At 43.4% G+C, this 15,560-nt stretch overlaps 1 protein-coding gene across 1 annotated transcript in view; it reads right to left on the bottom strand.

Annotated features, from left to right (window-relative positions):
- fer1l4 (fer-1 like family member 4) overlaps window positions 1-15,560 on the bottom strand; it is a 477,640-nt gene that overhangs the window by 14,233 nt on the left and 447,847 nt on the right. The window contains 3 exon segments of the mRNA XM_073062298.1: window positions 4,616-4,857; window positions 6,371-6,469; window positions 8,026-8,111. Coding sequence (XP_072918399.1) covers window positions 4,616-4,857; window positions 6,371-6,469; window positions 8,026-8,111 — 427 coding nt within the window.

The following is a 15,560-nucleotide window of genomic DNA, read 5'->3' as shown; positions in this document are numbered from 1 at the left end:
ATGACTTTCTGGATGAGTCTCTCATGAGGGACCCTGTCAAATGCTTTGCTAAAGTCCATGTAGACCACATCCACTGCTCTATCCTAATCAATTTCTTTTGTTACCTCTTCAAAAAAATCAATCAGGCTCGTGAGGCACGATCTTCCCTTCACAAAGCCATGTTGACTATTCATGAGTAGACTATACTTCTCCAAATGCTCATAGATCCTATCCTTAAGAATCCTTTCCAGTAGTTTGCATACCACTGATGTAAGACTCACTGGTCTATAGTTCCCAGGTTTCTCCCTATTACCTTTTTTAAAAAAGAGAACTACATTTGCCATTCTCCAGTCCTCCGGCACTTCCCCTGCAGCCAAAGAGAATTCAAAGGTCATAGCTAATGCTCCTGCGATCTCTTCTCTCAATTCCCACACCAACCTGGGGTGTATCATATCAGGCCCTGGGGATTTATCAATCTTAATGTTTTTAAGAAGATCCAGCGCTACTTCTTCCTTAATCTCCACACTGTCCAGCATACAGGTCTGCTCTACTTCGACCTCATCCTGATCAAGATCCTTTTCACTTGTGAATACTGAAGCAAAGTATTCATTTAGGACCTCCCCAACCTCCTCCACCTCCAGGCACATGTTGCCCTCTTTATCCTTTAGCGGTCCCACCTTCGTTCTCGTCATCCTTCTATTCTTCACATACGCATAGAACGTCTTGGGGTTCTCCTTAATCCTACATGCCAAGCCTTCTGATGCCCCCTTCGAGCTCTCCTAAGTCCTTTCTTTAGCTCCTTCCTGGCTACCCTATATTTCTCATAAGCCCCTCCTTCTTCCTGCTTCTTATACCTAACATATGCTTCCTTTTTCCTCTTGACAATTTGCTTCACGTGTTTTGTCAGCCACAGTTCCATTTTCCTACCATTTTTTCCTTGCCTCAGTGGGACAAACCTATCCTGAACCCAGCTCAAGTGGTCCCTAAACTTCTCCCACATTACTTCTGTGCTTTCTCCTTTGAACATCTGTTTCCAATTTACTCTCGGTAGTTCCTGCCTCATCCCTTCAAAGTTAACCCTTCCCCAGTTAAGCACTTTACCATTTCATCTGATTTTATCCCTTTCCATAGCTATGCTGTGTTACGCCTGTGCCCCAACTCTGAGGGGCCGAAGGGTTGAAAGTAGCCCCCTCCGTTGTGAGAATCACAAGATCGCTATTGATTCAGGTCAGGAGACCCAGGAAATGAGAGAAAGACATGCAGAATCCACAAAGGGGTTTGAAATGTCCTGGCCCTCAGTGATACAAAGCAACGGGAAGCGGCCATTATCTCTTGGAGACGGAATTGTGTATTGAGTACTGTGCTTCATGGAAGCCCTCAGGCAACGTGGGCTGGTTGGGGGATGGCATCATTCCACCCTGATTGACATCTGAGACCCTGTGAGTGGGGATAAAAGAGGGTCTGGGGAACGGCCCCTTCAGACACACCAGAAGAAACGCTAGAAGTCCTGTAACAGCGTAATAGCGAAAGCCGGTGGAAAGCCCACGTGCGTCCTTTTCCATTTGCCTCGGAATTGGTGGGCCTTGCCACGGAAGAACGGCTTTAGCTAAAAAAACAAAGGAGAAATCAGCCCCAACGACTCTCGAAGGATTGACATCATAAAAGGAATGGGCAAGTTTAAACTCTCTCTCTTGACTCCAACCAAAGGCTGCAGCCTGCAGCTTGAATGAACTTGAGTGACTTTTATATTTCCATCGGACAATACATTATCCCCTAGACAATGATAGAGTTATTTCTTATTGATTATTATTATACCCGCGCTTTTAGATTTAGTATTGACGACGTATATTATCTGTATGGTTGCACTGATATTATTTTTGTGTATTTTTATCAATAAATACTGTTAAAAATAGTACCGTCAGACTTCAACGGACCTCTCTATCTTTGCTGGTAAGTGACCCAGTTACGGGGTACGTAACAGCTGAAGCTAAGGGAGTTGTGGTCACTCTCACCAAAATGCTCCCCCACCAAGAGGTCTGTCACCTGGCCAGGTTCATTACCCAGAACTAGATCCAGCATAGCCTCTCCTCTCATCGGCCGGTCCACATACTGTGTCAGGAATCCTTCGTGAACACACCTGACAAATTCAGCCCCATCTATCCCCCTTGCACTCAGGAGGTGCCAGTCAATATGACGGAAGTTGAAATCACCCATAACTACTACCCTGTATTTCCTGCTCCATTCTAAAATCTGCCTGCCTATCTGCTCCTCGATGTCCCGAGGGCTATTTGGAGGCCTATAGACTACTCCCAGCACAGTGATTGATCCCTTCCTATTTCTGACTTCCACGCAGACTGATTCCGTGGACACTCCCTCTGCAGCGTCCTCCCTTTCTATAGCCGTGATACTATCCCTGACCAGCAATGCCACTCCCAACCCCTTTTCTACCTCCCATCCTATTCCTTTTAAAACACCTGAACCCCGGGACCTGCATCATCCAAACCTGCCCTTCCTCCAACCAAGTTTCAGTAATGGCCACAACATTGTAGTTCCACTTACTAATCCATGCTCTAAGTTCATCCTCCTTGTTCCTAATACTCCTAGCATTGAAATAGACACATTTCAACCCCTTTAACTGGCTACAATTATGTTCTGTCCCCTGCCTGTCCTTCCTCATCAACTCAGAACTCTTAGCATCATGCCCTTGTCCTTCTACCTTAATCCCTGCACTTACATTCTGATTCCCACCCCCCTGCCAAACTAGTTTAAACCCTCCCCAACAGCTCTATCAAACCTGCCCGCCGGGATATTGGCCCCCTGGGTTTCAAGTGCAACCTGTCCTTTTTGTACAGGTTACACCCACCCCAAAAGAGGTCCCAATGATCCAGAAATCTGAATCCCTGCCCCCTGCTCCAATTCCTCAGCCACGCATTTATCCTCCACCTCATCCTATTCCTATTCTCACTGTCATGTGGCACAGGCAGTAATTCTGATATTACTACCTTTGTGGTCCTCTTTCTCAACTTCCTTCCTAACTCCCTGTAGTCTTCTTTCAGGACCTCTTCCCTTTTCTTACCTATGTCATTGGTACCAATATGTACCATGACCTCTGGCTGTTCTCCCTCCCACCGCAGGATATCTTGGATGCGATCAGAAACATCCTAGACCCTGGCAGCTGGGAGGCAAGCTACCATCCGAGTTTCTTTCCTGCATCCACAGAATCACCTGTCTGACCCCCTAACCAATGAGTCCCCTATCACTACTGCCTTCCTCTTCCTTTCCCTACCCTTCTGAGCCACAGGGCCAGACTCTGTGCCAGAGGCACGGCCACTGTAATTTCCCCCAGGTAGGCTGTCGCCCCCCCCCCCCCAACAGTACTCAAACAGGAGTACTTATTGTCAAGGGGTACAGCCACAGGGGGACTCTCTAGTACCTGACTCTTCCCCTTCCCTCTCCTGACTGTGACCCATTTCTCTGTCCTCCATGGCCCCGGAGTGACCACCTGTCTGTAACTCTTCTCTATCACCTCCTCACTCTCCCTGACCAGACGAAGGTCATCGAGCTGCAGCTCCAGTTCTCTAACACAGTCCCTTAGGAGTTGCATCTCAATGCACCGGGTACAGATGTGGCTGTCCGGGACGCCTAGACACTCCAGGACCTCCCACATCTGACACCGACCACAGAAAACTGGCCTCACACACATACTAACTCCTTTTGCAATTAACAACAGCCTCACCTCTTCCCGTTACCGCCAAAGCCCATTGAGCCAAAGCTCTTTCACTCTGCTGCCTCTCATTCCGCTGCCCGCTCCCAAAGCTGCCCGCTGGATATGGCTGTCTTCTTTTTAAATTGTTCACGCTCAACTGGTTGACGTTACACGCCTGCACAATCTGGCCTCTCTCTTCTCCCGAGAACTAAAAATGTCTTCATGCTGGAAATCCTTAGGTGCTCTCCCACTGTCTTCTTGTTCTTCTTGGTCTTAGAGTTCAGTTTACTAACTTGGTCACAACAGAGATCAACAGATTGTTGAATATTAAAGGAACCAAGGGCAGTGGAGACAGAAGAGGAAGGAGTACATGTAAGCCCAGATAAGCAGTGCAAAAGAAGGGAATGGAGTACAGAGGTGTTTTATCAGCTTAACAGTGCAAGAGGAGGGGAGGGAGTACACAGGTCTCCAGCTGGTGAGCCTAGATAAGCAGTGGAAGAGGAAGGTGAGGGGGAATGCAAAAGATTTTTATTGCTATGATCAACAGTACTTTTAATACTTTTCAATTTTATCCCAGTACACAAACAAAACTGACAGACACAGATCTCCAGGAACTGAGATTTGCTGAGGACCTATTGCATGTATCTGGCTCATTGCATAATACATCGACAATCTAATTTCCAACCTCTTTGCCAAACATGTTTGAACTTTTTTTGTCTGTATAGTCACTTGCATCCCTTTTAAAAGATGTTATAAATCTTGTAATTTTTGTTATTACTACTGGCGTAATGATCTCGCACCTGACATCATCTTAAGAAACTTCTCTACTTCTTCTGTAGTTTGAAAATTTTTCAGTAGAAAAATGAATATTTAGGAAAAAGCCAAAAATTTGCAAAACAATTCTGGAAGCAGGATATTTTAAATACTTACCAAGAAAATCATTTGCAGAAATCAGATCATAATCCCAGAGCTGCAGCATGAGTACAGCAGGCTGCCGAAACTCTGATTCCTCCATGGAAAAAATTGATTCTTTCTTCTTATAAATAATTTCTTTCTCCGTTGGCAAATAGTCAAAGCGAAAAACAAACCGCCAGTTGAAATTTCCTTCACCAGTCAGAGAGTTAAAGTGGACGTCAGTCTCTTGTTTATCATTTTCCAAACCTTTCAACCAGCTGCAAAATTAAGCAATAATTTGACACATAAGGTTTGGTTTTTCTGTGGGGATGGCATTGTTGAGGATCATATTTGTTTTTTCCTAAATCTCATTCCACTCTGAATTGTTCCCACCACATTGCCACATAGTTCTTATAAACTACTTGCATGTCAACGAGGAGTTTCTTGGGTGGGGGTGATAGGGGGAGGAAGTGAAAGTCAGTTGTGGGTTTGGGGGTGGAGACAATATTAATTGAATGGTTTATCCACATGATCCTGAAGAGAGCAGTGGATATAACTACAGTACCCACTCTGATCAGTTAAGGGACATTCTCCAAACCGGTTTGGGATAGTTTACAATTCAATTCTTCATTCAGCAAAGGGAGACGTGATATGACCCCGGCGCAAGCTTATCAGAGCTTTCATATAAAGATAAAACGTTCTACTGAGAAAATCTAATCATTAATAGTCACAATCCTTCCCATTCAATACGTATATCTTGGATCTTTCAAGTGAAGTCACCTGAAAGTCTTCATGTTGTAGGGTTCATACACACACCTCAATCACATTACAATCACACTCCATCCACCCCACATCTATAACAACCCCGAATTCAAATCATCCCATTAATTCAACAACAATGTGTATCACTCTATCACTTTCTCAAATCCACTTTTGCTCCTGGAACAATTCACTCTAAGCACTCCACACAGTTCTGTACGCCATCAGTCCACCAGCTACATCCCAATCATTCTATCAATCCCACCCACCCACCAGCACAATTCACACCACCCCAAATAATGTGGGAACACCCACCAGCTCCATCCCCAAAATCAACCCACCCCAAATACAGTGGGAATGTTCACCAATTCCAACCTCCAATTCATATTACTCTAAATAATGTGGGAATTCTCACCAACTCCATCCTCCAATTCAGCCCACCTCAAACACAGTGGTAATACTCAACACTCCATCCCCCATATATCCTCACCATTCCCTTTCCCCGTCCGTCCCCACCGTTTCCCTTTCCCTGTCCAATCCCACTGTCTCCCTTTCCCCGTCCATCCCCACTGTCTCCCTTTCCCTGTTCAACCACACCTTCTCCCTTTCCCCGTCCATCCCCACCGTTTCCCTTTCTCCATCCCCACCATCTCCCTTTCCCTGTCCGATCCCACTGTCTCCCTTTCCCCGTCCGTCTCCACTGTCTCCCTTTCTTCATCCCCACCGTCTCCCTTTCTCCGTCCGTCCCCACCGTCTCCCTTTCACCGTCCGATCCCACCGTCTCCCTTTCTCCGTCCATCCCCACCGTCTCCCTTTCTCTGTCTGTCCCCTCTGTCCTCCAGGGGTAATAGATGAAGAAAGAGAGATGGTTCAGACACATGGATGGTTGGGAAAGATGGGAAAATGAACTGGTGGGGACATATGAAGAAAGGGAGATGGTGGGGACAGAGAGATCTGGCTGCTAATATTTCTGCGCAACAACAGACTATTTAATATTTATTTATATTTGTTATATATTTATTTGCTAAGTACCCTTTGATGTAGATATCACTGGATCGGACTCCTGTCAGTGGATTCACATCATCAAGTGGCACATCATCTGTGTTCCAGATAATCACTCTCATCTCATAGCTAATCAACATAGAACAGTAAACAATAAACATGAGTAATAGTGAAATGGTGCAGTAAATTAATTACAATAGACAAAAGAAAAAATATTCCTTGATTGTACAGTGGTACTTAAATATTTCTCTGAACTGTGAATAATCAGAAACAAATTCAAATGGTTAACGTAAATGATCGATTGATGGTCAGATCTATGGAAAGAACCAGTTCAGCTCACAAGAGATCTATTTTCCAATTCCCACCATCCATTGGTGTATATTACACAGAGCTGTCCATTCAGGGGAGAACAGAGAAGCTCATTCTGTTAAGTAGAACTATCTGCAAAATATTCAACGACTGGGGAAGTTCAGAGAAAAATATCATGTTATTGTCGGAGACAATCGTCGGAGACAGAAAAGTATACTTATTTTAGCTGGATATCTGACAAGTATTTAGATTAATGAGGACTCTGAATAGGATATTCAGTTGTGGAGAGGTTCAGGGAGGGTTAATCAGCCATGGGGGAAGAGAACAGGAGACTCAGTTATGGGTTTAAAGACATGGACTGAGTAAAGGTGTTGCTATAGGGGCAGGGTGAATGATACTCAGGGGTGTGGATAGAACAGTACAAGGACTGGCACTTCAGACCACATGTCTTTGCCAAACACGATGCCAAATTAAACTAAATCATTTCTGCCTGTCCATGATCCATACCTTCCATTCCCTACGTATTCACATGTCCATCTAAAACACCTCTATCACATCTGCTTCCATCACTACACTTGGCAGCCCCTTCCAGGCACCTACTACTTTCTTTGTAAAAAAAAATGTCTTGCATATCTCCCTTCAACTTACCCTTCTACTTTTCACTTTAAATCCATGACCTCAAGAAATTGACAATTCTATCCAGGGAAGCAGATTCTTACTGTCTATTCCATCTAGGCCTCTCTCATAAACTTAGAAATGGATCAAGTCTCTGACGCTTCCGAGAAAATGACCCAAATTTGTCAAACCTCTCCTTTTCGTTCATACTCTTTAATCAAGGCTGCATCCTGATTTAAAGTCCTATCCCTCTCACAACCAAGCCTCCATAATGGCCATGTGATTATAATTACATGTACTGATCCAGTTCTAATTTCATCCGTTAAAGCTAAAATCAGTCATGATTTAGAGAAGTAAATGTTTGTTCAAGTGGCACTATGGGTTATTAAGAATGTATTTCTGAAATAAGAATGTGTTATCTCCAGGCAGACATAACAATATATTCTCCTATGAGAGGCAGGCCAACATGAAATTTCAGTCTGAAATGCCTGCTCTTTATTCCTCTCCATAGATGCTGTCTGATCTGCTGAGTTTCTCCAGTACTCTGTGTGCGCTACTCAACAATTAACTATTGTTGATATAGTGGGTACCTAAATGGCAATAGCATCATGATAGGATGGAAGTTGAGAAGGGAATGTACCTTCTCTACACTCAGAAAGAATATCAGAGTACAGGGTAGAGAACTTCTTAGTGCTTGAACCTTTAGAAAATTATTTTAGTCCTAAAATAATAGACTATTAGTTCTGTACCATCTTTCTTACCTGATTGGCTGGCGAGGTTTTATATTGACTGGTGGAGGTGCCGGTAAATCAACAGGGAACATATCAACCCACATGTGGACTTTGCCCTTGGAAAAGTGAGATAGACAAATATCAGTCTGAGTGTACATCTCTACATTTCCTTTGCCTAATCTCCAAAACTCAAATAAGCCAGTGACACATTTAGAAAATAGTCTGCACGTTTATTTCTTCTGCCAAAGTACTTGCCCCTCCACCAATCTTATCATCTGCAAACTTCACAACAAAGCCATCTATTCCATTAGCTAAATAATTTATTTACAGCATAGAAAGAAGTGGCCCCAACACTGATCCCTGCAGACCACCACCTGTCACTGGCAGCCAACCAGAAAAGGATCCTTTTATTCCCACTCACTGCCTCCTACCAATCAGCCAATGCTCTAACCATGCCAGTAACTTTCCTGAAATACTTGGTAAGCAGCCTCATATATTTTAATGCAAGAAATATCACAGGAAAGGCAGATGAGCTCAGGGAATGGATCAACACATGGAATTATGATATTGTAGCCATTAGCAAGAGTTGTTTGCAGAAGGGACAGGAGAGGCAGCTCAATATAATGGGCTTCTGCTGTTTTAGACACGATAGGGCCGGATGATTAAAGGGTGAGGGATGGTGATACGAGTCAAGGAAAATATTATGGCAGTGCTCAGTCACAACAGACTGGAGAACTCGTCGAGTGAGGGTTTATGGGTGGAAGTGAGGAAAAAGAAAGGTATGAAAACATTAATGGGGCAGACCACAGGAATCAGAGGAACAAATCTGTAGAGAGATCGCAGAATGTTGCAAGAAATATAAGGTTGTTATTGTAGGTGATTTTAACTTTGCACATATTGACAGGGACTCCCATACTTTAAAAGGACTAGGTGGGATAGAGTTTGTCAAATGCGTTTGTCAAGAGCAGATAGTGGAGCGGGGGTGAAAATAAATGTTGTTAAAAGTTCATGCAAAGTGACAAACAGAAGGGTTGTGTGTGGTGGTAATAATCTTCCAAGTGTGTCTATTTCAATGCGACGAGTATTGTGGGAAAAGCAGAAGAGCTGAGGGCCTGGATTGACACATGAAATTATGACATTATAGCCATTAGTGAAACTTGGCTACAGGAGGGGTAGGACTGGCAGCTTAACGTTCCAGGGTTCGGATGTTTCAGACGTGATAGAGGCAGAGGGATGAAGGGTGGGGCGGGGTGGCTTTGCTAGTCAGGGAAATTGTTACAGCAGTGCTCAGGCTGGATAGATTAGAGGGCTTGTCTACCGAGGCCATATGGGTGGAGCTGAGAAACAGGAAAGGTATGACCACATTAATGGGGTTGTATTATAGACCACCCAATAGTCAGCGAGAATTGAAGGAGCAAATCTGCAGAGAGATAGCAGACAACTGCAAGAAACATAAAGTTGTGATAGTAGGGGATTTTAATTTTCCACATATTGATTGGGACTCCCATACTGTAAAAGGTCCAGACAGGTTAGAGTTTGTAAAATGTATCCAGGAAAGTTTTCTAAATCAATATATAGAGGTGCCAACTACAGAGGATGCAATGTTAGATCTCCTATTGTGAAACGAGTTAGGACAGGTGACGGAAGTGTGTGTAGGGGAACACTTCAGTTCCAGTGATCATAACACCATTAGTTTCAACTTGATCATGGATAAAGATAGATCTAGTCCTCAGGTTGAGTTTCTAAACTGGAAAAAGGCCAAATTTGAAGAAACGAGAAAGGATCTAAAAAGCATGGATTGGGACAGGTTGTTCCAGGCCTTCAAAGGAGAAATTTTGAGAGTGCAGAGTTTGTATGTTCCTGTCAGGACTAAAGGCAAAGTGAATAAGAATAAGGAACTTTGGTTCTCGAGGGATATTGGAACTCTGATAAAGAAAAAGAGAGAAATGTATAAAATGTAGAGGCAACAGGGAGGAAATAAGATGCTTGAGGAGTATAAAAAGTGCGAAAAAAATACTTAAGACAGAAATCAGGAGGGCTAAAAGAAGACAAGAGGTTGCTTTGGCAGTCAAGGAGAAAGATAATCCTAAGAGCTTCTATAGGTATGTTAAGCACAAAAGGATAGTAAGGGATAAAAGTGGTCCTCTTGAAGACCAGAGTGGTTGGCTATGTACGGAACCAAAAGAAATGGGGGAAATCTTAAATGGGTTTTTTGCATCTGTATTTACTAAGGGAACTGGCATGGAGTCTATAGAAATAAGGCAAACAAGTAGTGAGGTCATGGAACCTATACAGATTGAAGAGGAGGAGGTGCTTGCTGTCTTGAGGCAAATCAGAGTAGATAAATCCCCAGCACATGACAGGGAATTCCCTTGGACCTTGAAGGAGACTAGTGTTGAAATTGCAGGGCCCTGGCAGATAGATTTAAAATGTTGGTATCTATGGGTGAGGTGCTGGAGGATTGGAGGATAGCTCATGTTGTTCTGTTGTTTAAAAAAGGCTTTGAAAGTAATCCGGGAAATTATAGGCCAGTAAGTTTGATGTCAGTAGTAGGTAAATTATTGGAAGGAGTACTAAGAGATAGGATCTACAAGTATTTGGATAGACAGGGACTTATTAGGGAGAGTCAACATGGCTTTGTGCGCGGTAGGTCATGTTTAACAAATCTATTAGAGTTTTTCGAGGAGGTTACCAGGAGAGTGGGTGAAGGGAAGGCAGTGGATGTTGTCTACATGGACTTCAGTAAGGCCTTTGACAAGGTCCGGCATGGGAGGTTAGTTAGGAAGATTAAGTTGCTAGGTATACATGGAGAGGTAGTAAATTGGATTAGACATTGGCTCAATGGGAGAAGTCAGAGACTGGTAGTGGAGGATTGCTTCTCTGAGCGGAGGCCTGTGACTAGTGGTGTGCCACAGGGATCAGTGCTGGGTCCATTGTTATTTGTATTCTATATCAATGATCTGGATGATAATGTGGTAAATTGGATCAGCAAATTTGCTGATGATACAAAGATTGGAGGTGTAGTGGACAGTGAGGAAGGTTTTCAAAGCTTGTAGAGGGATTTGGACCAGCTGGAAAAATGGGCTGACAAATGGCAGATGGAGTTTAATGCAGACAAATGTGAGGTATTGCTAACTTTGGAAGGACAAACCAAGGTAGAACATACAAGGCAAATGGTAGGACACTGAGGAGTGCAGTAGAACAGAGGGATCTGGGAATACAGATTTATAATTCCCTAAAAGTAGTGTCACAGGTAGATAGGGTCACAAAGAGAGCTTTTGGTACATTGGTCTTTATAAATCAAAGTATTGAGTATAAGAGTTGGAATGTAATGGTGAGGTTGTATAAGGCATTGGTGAGGCTGAATTTGGAGTATTGTGTGCAGTTTTGGTCACCTAATTGCAGGAAGGATATTAATAAGGTTGAAAGAGTGCAGAGAAGGTTTACAAGGATGTTGCTGGGAATTGAGAAACTGAGTTACAGAGAAAGGTTGAATAGGTTAGGACTTTATTGCCTGGAGTGTAGATGAATGAGGGGAGATTTGATAGAGATATATAAAATTATGACGGGTATAGATAGAGTAAATGCAAGCAGGCTTTTTCCACTGAGTCTAGGGGAGAAAAAAAAACCTGAGGACAGGGGTTAAGGGTGAAGGGGGAAAAGTTTAAAGGGAACATTGGGGTGGTTTCTTCACACAGAGAGTGGTGGGAGTGTGAAATGAGCTGTCAGATGAAGTGGTAAATGCAGGCTCACTTTTAACATTTAAGAAAAACTCTGACAGGTACATGGATGAGAGGTGTATGGAGGGATATGGTCCAGGTGCAGGTCAGTGGGACTAGGCAGAAAAATTGTTCGGCACAGCCAAGAAGGGCCAAAGGGCCTGTTTCTGTGTTGTAATGTTCTATGTTCTATGGTTCTATGTGTTCAGGAAAGTTTCTTTCATCAGTATGAAAGGTAAAAGAAGAGGTAAAAGAAGCTTGGAGAGAAGCTTTTTTTTTTAAACTGATCGGGGCAAAGAGGCTAGACTGCGCAGACGCCTGAAGGTCAGCCTCTGAGATCAGCGGGGGAATTTAAAAAGCAAGCAGAGGCTGAGTACGAGCTTCACTCCAGGTGAGGTAAGGCCAAGTAAGCTCCTTTAATTAATCTAATTAGCTTAGGAGTAGGTAATGGAGGCAGCAGTTAGGGCAGTTGAGTGCTCCGTTTGCAGTATGTGGGAAGTCAGGGCGAGCACAGCTGTCCCTGATGACTACACCTGCAAAAGGTGCATCCAGCTGCAGCTCCTGACAAACCGTGTTAGGGAACTGGAGCTGGAGCTGGATGACCTTCGGATTATTCAGGAGGCAGAGGCAGAAATAGACAGGAGTTTCAGGGAGATAGTCACCCCTAGGAGTCAGGAGACAGGTGGTTGGGTGACTGTCAGGAGAGGGAAGGGGAGAAGACAGGAAGAGCAGAGCACCCCTGTGGCCGTTCCCATCAACAATGTATACCGTTTTGGATAATGTTGGCGGGGACGACCACCAGGGACAAGTTGCAGTGGTTGTGTCTCTGGCACCGAGACTGGACCCTCAGCTCAGAAGGGAAGGAGGGAAAAGAGGAGAGCAGTAGTGATAGGGGGACAGATAGGAGGTTCTGTGGAAGAGATTGAGAATCCTGGATGGTTTGTTTCCTCCCTGGTGCCAGGGTCCGCGATATCTCGGATCAAGTTCTCAGTATTCTCAAGAGGGAGGGTGAGGATCTGGATGTCGTGGTCCATGTAGGGATCAATGACGTGGGTAGGAAGAGTGAGGAGGTCCTGAAAGGTGAGTTTAGGGAGTTAGGTGCCAAGTTAAAGGACAGGACCTCCAGGATAGCAATCTCAGGATTGCTACCAGTGCCACGTGCAGGTGGGTTTAGAAATAGTAAGATAGCACAGATCAACACGTGGCTGAAGACATGGTGCAGGAGGGAGGGCTTCAGATTTATAGATAATTGGGCAGTTTTCCAGGGAAGGTGGGACCTGTTCCAGCAGGACGGTTTACATCTGAACTCGAGGGGGACAAATATTCTTGCAGGTAGGTTTGCTAGAGAGGCTCCAGTGGATTTAAACTAGATACGAGGGGGGAGGGGAACCAGAGTGTAGGAACAGATGTATGGGAGAAGGAAGAAAAAGAAGACAGTAAAGTTCTTTGTACTGTTAGAGCTAAACAGAGAGGAAGAGGTGGAGAATTTCTTAAATGCATTTATTTTACTGCTAGGAGCATTGTAAGAAAGGTGGAAGAGCTTAGAGCATGGATTGATACCTGGAAATAAAATGTTGTAGCTATTAGTGAAACATGGTTGCAGGAGGGGTGTGATTGGCAACTAAATATTCCTGGATTTCGTTGTTTCAGGTGTGATAGAATCGGAGGGACAAGGGGGGAGGTGTTGCGTTGCTTGTCAGAGAAAATATTACAGTGGCGCTCTGGCAGGATAGATTAGAGGGCTCATCTAGGGAGACTATTTGGGTCGAATTGAGGAATAGGAAAGGTATAGCAACACTTATAGGGGTGTATTATAGATCACCTAATGGGGAACGAGAATTGGAGGAACAAATTTGCAAGGAGATAGCAGATATTTGTAGTAAGCACAAGGTTGTGATTGTGGGAGATTTTAATATTCCACACATAGACTGGGAAGCCCATACTGTAAAAGGGATGGATGGTTTGGAGTTTGTAAAATGTGTGCAGGATAGTTTTTTGCAACAATACATAGAGGTACCAACTAGAGAAGGGGCAGTGTTGGATCTCCTGTTAGGGAATGAAATAGGTCAGGTGACGGAGGTATGTGTTGGGGAGCACTTCGAGTCCAGTGATCACAATGCCATTAGTTTCAATATAATTATGGAGAAGGATAGGACTGGACCCAGGTTTGAAATTTTTGATTGGAGAAAGGCTAACTTTAAGGAGATGTGGAAGGATTTAGGAGGAGTGGATTGGGACAATTAATTTTATGAGAAGGATGTAATAGAGAAATGGAGGTCATTTAAAGGAGAAATTTTGAGGCTACAGAATCTTTGTTCTTGTTAGGTTGAAAGGAAAGGTTAAAAGTTTGAGAGCCATGGTTTTCAAGGGGTATTGGAAACTTGGTTAGGAAAAAGACATCCACAATAAATATAGGCAGCATGGAATAAATGAGGTGCTCGAGGAATATAAAGAACATAAGAAGATTCTTAAGAAAGAAATTAGAAAAGTTAAAATAAGATATGAGGTTGCTTTGGCAAGTAAGGTGAAAATAAAACCAAAGGGTTTCAACAGTTATATTAATAGCAAAAGGATAGTGAGGATAAAATTAGTCCTTTAGAGAATCAGAGTGGACAGCTATGTGTGGAGCTGAAAGAGATGGGAGAGATTTTGAACAATTTCTTTTCTTCGGTATTCACTAAGGAAAAGGATATTGAATTGTGTAAGGTAAGGGAAACAAGTAGGGAAGTTATGGAAACTATGACGATTAAAGAGGAGGAAGTACTGGCACTTTGAAAGAATATAAAAGTGGATAAATCTCCAGGTCCTAACAGGATATCCCTAGGACCTTGAGGGAAGTTAGTATGGAAATAGCAGGGGCATTGAAATATTTCAAATGTCATTAGAAACGGGGATGGTGCCAGAGGATTGGCGTATTGCTCATGTGATTCCATTGTTTAAAAAGGGTTCTAAGAGTAAACCTAGCAATTATAGGCCTGTCAGTTTGACGTCACTGGTGGGTAAATTAATGGAAAATATTCTCAGAGATAGTATATATAATTATCTGGATCGACAGAGTCTGATTAGGAACAGTCAACATGGATTTGTGCGTGGAAGGTCATGTTTGACAAATCTTATTAAATTTTTTGAAGAGGTTACTAGGAAAGTTGACGAGGGTAAAGCAGTGGATGTTGTCTATATGGACTTCAGTATGGCCTTTGACAAGGTTCCACATGCAAGGTTAGTTAGGAAGGTTCAATCTTTAGGTGTTATTATTGAAGTAGTAAAATGGATTCAACAGTGGCTGGATGGGAGATGCCAGAGAGTAGTGGTGGATAACTGTTTGTCAGGTTGGAGGCCAGTGACTAGTGGTGTGCCTCAGGGATCTGTGCTGGGTCCAATGTTTTTTGTCATATACATTAATGATCTGGATGATGGGGTGGTGAATTGGATTAGTAAGTATGCAGATGATACTAAGGTAGGTGGCGTTGTGGATAATGAAGTAGGTTTTCAAAGCTTGCAGAGAGATTTAGGCCAGTTAGAAGAGTGGGCTGAATGATGGCAGATGGAGTTTAACGCTGATAAGTGTGAGGTGCTACATTTTGGTAGCAATGATCCAATTAGGTCATACATGGTAAATGGTAGGGCATTGAAGAATGCAGTAGAAGGGAGTGATCTAGGAATAATGGTGCATAGTTCCCTGAAGGTGGAATCTCATGTGGATAGGGTGGTGAAGAAAGCTTTTGGTATGTTGGCCTTTATAAATCAGAGCATTGAGTATAGGAGTTGGGATATAATGTTAAAATTGTACAAGGCATTGCTAAGACCGAATTTAGAGTTTTGTGTATAGTTCTGGTCACCAAATTA

The sequence above is a fragment of the Hemitrygon akajei genome, chromosome 11 (genome assembly GCF_048418815.1).
Source record: "Hemitrygon akajei chromosome 11, sHemAka1.3, whole genome shotgun sequence".
Classification (NCBI taxonomy): domain Eukaryota; kingdom Metazoa; phylum Chordata; class Chondrichthyes; order Myliobatiformes; family Dasyatidae; genus Hemitrygon; species Hemitrygon akajei.
The sequence above is the reverse complement of the archived record's forward strand: the minus strand, read 5'-3'. Positions and strand labels throughout refer to the sequence as shown.